Source organism: Berghia stephanieae, chromosome 7 (assembly GCF_034508935.2).
Source record: "Berghia stephanieae isolate SIO BIC M18660-M18661 chromosome 7, UCSD_Bste_1.3, whole genome shotgun sequence".
Taxonomy (NCBI): Eukaryota; Metazoa; Mollusca; class Gastropoda; order Nudibranchia; family Aeolidiidae; genus Berghia; species Berghia stephanieae.
The window spans coordinates 61,025,164-61,031,033 of record NC_088366.1 but is presented as its reverse complement, the minus strand read 5'-3'; the positions used below and the strand labels follow the sequence as shown (position 1 = coordinate 61,031,033).

The following is a 5,870-nucleotide window of genomic DNA, read 5'->3' as shown; positions in this document are numbered from 1 at the left end:
TTTTATTATAAATAAAGTGTTAGGAGAAATAAATGAAGTTTTGTGAAGTTTATGAAATAAGTGCGATTATTAAATTGCGCATTATAATGATCATAATTATTTTTCAAAGTCTATTTTTCAAAGTGACAATGTGGCGGATGGGAATCAGGGGTGGGGAAAGGGGTGACAGGGTGGACAGTATTGAGGCATGATTAGCGTTCATTATGGACAACGTGTCCTCATCGCCTCAGGGTGATATTTGATTGACTTTGTTATTTGTCAAATTTCACAATGACCACCAGAATAACCACCTTGTCGTTGCTATACACCTGTTTGGTCAAATCTGGCGTATCAAAAGTTAGCCACGCCTATTGGCCAATCAAAACTCTTCGAACAATATCACATGACTTAAGAAATCAAACTTTCCAAAAGATATACATTGAGGTAGGTGTGAGATTACGTGTGCAAAAATTTCATTTAAATACGAAACACCAACGACTTTTCATCAGATTTCTGACAGCATCTTCAAGTGACTACATCGAAAGTAAATCTATATATTATAATATTATTTCTTGTGAATTTTTGATTTCCCATCTCTACTTTGTGTTCAACGAGTGTTCTAAAATGTCTGACTACATCAATCAAGATACACAAGACATGGGTAAGTGGAATTATTATTCTATATTCATTCAAAAGAATTATCTCTAAATATGATTGTCTATGAAATTAAATCATTACTAAATTCTGTCATCAACAGGTCAAATTAATTTATATGTATGATATTATATGATATGATATTATATTATATACTTTGTGAATATCTGACTAAATCGATATATGTATTATATCAAAGATCTGAACAAGTGTGTGTGAAAGGTGTCAGACAAAGCAAGAAAGAAAATACAATTAAAAAAAACCAACCCATCTCAAAATATCAGTCGACCTCGACTGGGGATCGAACCTCAGACCTTCTGATTACCGTGTAATGGTAGCACATCTGACCGGTAATCAGAAGGTCTGAGGTTCGAGCCCCAGACGAGGTTGACTGCGTTTTTGGGATGTTTTCTTTCTTGTATTTTTCTTTCTTGCTTTGTCTGGGCTGGCACCTTTTCATACATACTTGTTCAGATCTTTATCTTACACCGGTGCCTGCTCCTTAATTTCTTAATTTCATTTATCATATCCGGGTGATTTGACTCCTAAATATTGAATCTATAGCCACAAATATGAGACTTGGGTAAAGTTTATCACTTTTCATTAATGGCGAGGAAACTTATAGATAGCTCTTTAAAGAGAAGAAAATTGAAATTCCATATTTTAAACATTTAACCTTTGGATTCATTTTTGAGTAACTGCTTCACTCCGACATATGTGCGGCTATGTGGTCTTGTGGTATGACACTCGCTTTCGGATCGGAAGGACCTGGGTTCGAGCCTCGCGCTCGGCGCATAGTTGAGTCCTCTTTACTCACTTTCTCTCACCGTACTCAGGTGTAACATGAGTACCTGATCGTTAACAGCGTTGTCTTTGTCCGAAAAATTGTAATATCGCCTAACAGGCGGCATGTCCCGTCCTACATGTTAAATGTTGCTGTTGACCAGGGACACCTTATAAAGCGCTTTGAGCACATTTAGTGGATATTGCGCTATATAAAGCTCATTTTTTTTAAATATTACTAGAATGTATCGATGGGTCACGTATGTCAAAATAGGTTTTTAAAAATTACGCCCTTCCGCCACGACATCATAAGATATCGTCGCCTAGGCATTCCACAAAGAAAATAGATAATTCATCAAACAAGATGTCTGATGTCAACAGGAATCACCCATGTTGTCCAAGTGAGCAGATTGGGGGGTTAATAATCTTGCCAAAGCAAAAAAAAAAACGAAAGTGTCTGAAGAGGGTCTCGAACCTGGGACCTTCCGGGTCACAATGCAATGCCTTAACCACTGGGCCACTTCGCCACCTCATATATGACAATATTATCATAAAATGTGATAATTTTTTCTACTATAATATTGTTGACTTTACTTTAATTGTGAAGAGGGGCTCGAACCTGGGACCTTCCGGGTCACAATGAAATACCTTAACCACTAGGCCACTTCGCCTCGCTCACATATGACAATATTATCATAACATGTGATAGATTATTCTACTATAATATAGATATAGTTGACTTTATTTTAATTGTGACTTTAAAAAAGCAATTCGAACCATCTCAAATCAAATCCATTTTATCATCGAGTTGTAACATCTCGTTTTGTTTCACGTGCGGCTATGTGGTCTCGTGGTATGACACTCGCTTTCGGATCGGAAGGTCCTGGGTTCGAGCCTCGCGCTCCGCGCATAGTTGAGTCACTGGAAAAGGCTCTTTACTCACATTCTCTCACCGTACTCAGGTGTAAAATGAGTACCTGGCCGTTTGCAGCGTTGTCTTTGTCCGAAAAATTGTAGTATCGCCTAACAGGCGTTATGTCCCGTCCTACATGTTAAATGTTGCTGTTGACCAGGGACCCCTTGTAAAGCGCTTTGAGCACATTTAGTGGATATTGCGCTATATAAAGCTCAATTATAATTATAATTAAAGAATGGTAACTTGTTTACAAGACATTGTAAGAGACTTGTTTACAGACAGATATTGACAAAACGTAAATGGTGTGGATAATATAACCTGACTTAAAGCGTGAAAATGAACTATTCATCAACAGAAATAATAGCTTGGACTGCGGAACGAAATTATATCAAATATAATTCTAGCTTTTTAAAAATAGAATCAATTATTCATGCAAAAACAGCGATTATAATTTTTTACTAGGATTTTATTATCAAAGAATTGGCTACTTTGTTTAAAGTTAAAAGTTTTCACTAAATTTTAAAAGCCAAAGAAGATATTTCATTTTATCGAAACCAACACAGTGGATCATCGTTATATTTGTGCGTATTTCTGAATTAGTGAAAAAACCATCATGTAAAATTTCATTTTGTTCCCTTCATAAGTGTATTGCATAGTAGATCCAGCTTTTGTTTTGTACGATGCAGAATTAGAAATAAAACATAATAACACAAATTGTTTACAAATTAGATATGATGATATATGAAAATACAAGTTGTTTACAGATTAGATATAATGAAATATAACAATACAAGTTGTTTACAGATTAGATATAATGAAATATAACAATACAAGTTGTTTACAGATTAGATATAATGAAATATAACAATACAAGTTGTTTACAGATTAGATATAATGAAATATAACAATACAAGTTGTTTACAGATTAGATATAATGAAATATAACAATACAAGTTGTTTACAGATTAGTTATAATGAAATATAGCAATAGAAGTTGTTTACAGATTAGATATAATGAAATATAACAATACATGTTGTTTACAGATTAGATATAATAAAATATAATAATACAAGTTGTTTACAGATTCGATATAGACGTCTAATAAAATATAATAATACAAGTTGTTTACAGATTAGATATAATGAATTATAACAATACAAATTGTTTACAGATTAGATATAATGAAATATAACAATACAAGTTATTTACAGATTAGATATAATGAAATATAACAATACAAGTTATTTACAGATTAGATATAATGAAATATAACAATACAAGTTATTTACAGATTAGATATAATGAAATATAACAATACAAGTTATTTACAGATTAGATATAATGAAATATAACAATACAAGTTGTTTAGAAACTATTAGCTCTTAATCGATCCTATCCGATACTGAATAAGATATAATGGAATGCAATGTGAGGCTATGTGGTCTTGTGGTATGACACTCGCTTTCGGATCGGAAGGTCCCGGGTTCGAGCCTCGCGCTCGGCGCATTGTTAAGTCCTTGGAAAAGGCTCTTTACTCACATTCTCTCACCGTACTCAGGTGTAAAATGAGTACCTGGTCATTAACAGCGTTGTCTTTGTCCGAAAAATTGTAATATCGCCTAACAGGTGGCATGTCCCATCCTACATGTTAAATGTTGCTGTTGACCAGGGACCCCTTGTAAAGCGCTTTGAGCACATTTAGTGGATATTGCGTTATATAAAACTCAATAATAAAGCTCAATGCATTTACACAAAATGTTTACACGTACAATCTAAAGACTCATCTTTTCCAGAAATTTTTATCCTAGGCATTTTCTTATTGATGAGTAAATTATACGTTTTATTTTTTGATTCTATTTTGTTGAATGTCAATTTCATTTTGTAAAACTTGCATAGTTAGTGTGTGCGACTGTTGTGTGTGTCTGTTTGGCTCGGTACGAGTGTGTTTATGGTTTGATAAGTATAGTATAAAGCGTTTTGAGGCTTCGGCGTTTAGCGCTATATAAGAACACTTTATTTCTATTATTATTACAATGTAATGAATTATTATAACCCAAGTTGTCTACAGATTCGATAAGATAACATCACGATGATCAGAAATATCTAATTTTTGGTTGTTCATTTTGTGAAATCGTTCACTTCAATAAATAAAAAATAACGATAAATATTTAATTGTAAGGTTTTTATTTATTAGCCGAAGACAGATACTGTGGACGTTTCGGGTTTCCCTTTTATCAACAAAATAAGATGAATGAAACACTACAGACGAATGTGGTTGTGATAGTGGCGTTGTTAAGATGTTTCTGTGTGCGGCTATGTGGTCTAGTGGTATGACACTCGCTTTCGGATCGGAAGGTCCTCGGTTCGAGCCTCGCGCTCGGCGCATAGTTGAGTCCTTGGAAAAGACTCTTTACTCACATTCTCTCACCGTACTCAGGTGTAAAATGAGTACCTGGCCGTTAACACCGTTGTCTTTGTCCGAAAAATTGTAATATCGCCTAATAGGCATTATGTCCCGTCCTACATGTTAAATGTTGCTGTTGACCACGGACCCCCTGTAAAGCGCTTTGAGCACATTTAGTGGATATTGCGCTATATAAAAAAGCTCAATTTAAAATTTAATTCACCTTAACAACGCCACTATCACAACCACATTCGTCTGTAGTGTTTCATTCATCCTGTTTTGTTGATAACAGGGAAACCCGAAACGTCTACAGTATCTGTCTTCGTCTAATAAATTGGAAGCTATTCAATTCAATATTTATCGGATTTTTTTTCCTTCTTGCTTCAAGAAGCAACATTTTCAATAAACAAATAAACTCATCCCAAGTTTTCTGATGTGCCTGGCTATAATAGAGCTTTTATATAGCGCAATATCCACTAAATGTGCTCAAAGCGCTATACAAGTCGTCCCTGACCAACACGCAACAGTTAGAACTAGACATGGCGCCTGTTAGGTGATATTACCATTTTTTTCCGGAAGAGACAACGCTGTTAACGACCATGTACTCATTTTACACATGAGTACGGTGAGAAAATGTGAGTAAATAGCCTTTTCCAAGGACTCAACTATGTGCCGAGCGGGGCTAGAACCCAGGACCTTCCGATCCGAAACGCTAGTGTCATACCACAAGACCACATAGCCGCACTTTTACTACTACTACTACTAACTACTACTACTACTACTACTACTACTACTACTACTACTACTACACTACTACTACTACTACACCACACTAGAACTACGACAAGAACTATCAATACCATATCATATCCCACTACCAGCAATCTCTTTGATTTGATTGATTTCCCCTTTGTCATCCACAGGCATCGACACCCCTGTCCGTTCTCTGGTTATCAAACCTAAGTCTCCCAGGCACCGAAACTGTCCTGAAGGGCCCCATCGTCACGTTACTCCCTGTCCTTTCCAACCTGGGATGCACGTGATAAAATGTCCGTTCACACCCGATTGGTTTGAGGAATTCAACACCGATGTGACAATACCCACTCCAGCTGCTTGTTCACCAGGGTCGCACT

General features: G+C 35.7%; 1 protein-coding gene across 1 annotated transcript in view; it reads left to right on the top strand.

The window, feature by feature from the left end:
- Positions 1–481: 481 nt before the first annotated feature.
- LOC144977608 (uncharacterized) overlaps positions 482–5,870 on the top strand; it is an 8,537-nt gene continuing 3,148 nt past the window's right edge. The window contains exons 1-2 of the mRNA XM_078923000.1: positions 482–640; positions 5,661–5,870. The exon at positions 5,661–5,870 is cut by the window's right edge and continues 186 nt beyond it. Coding sequence (XP_078779126.1) covers positions 604–640; positions 5,661–5,870 — 247 coding nt within the window. The 5' untranslated portion in view covers positions 482–603. The remainder of the gene's footprint in view (positions 641–5,660) is intronic.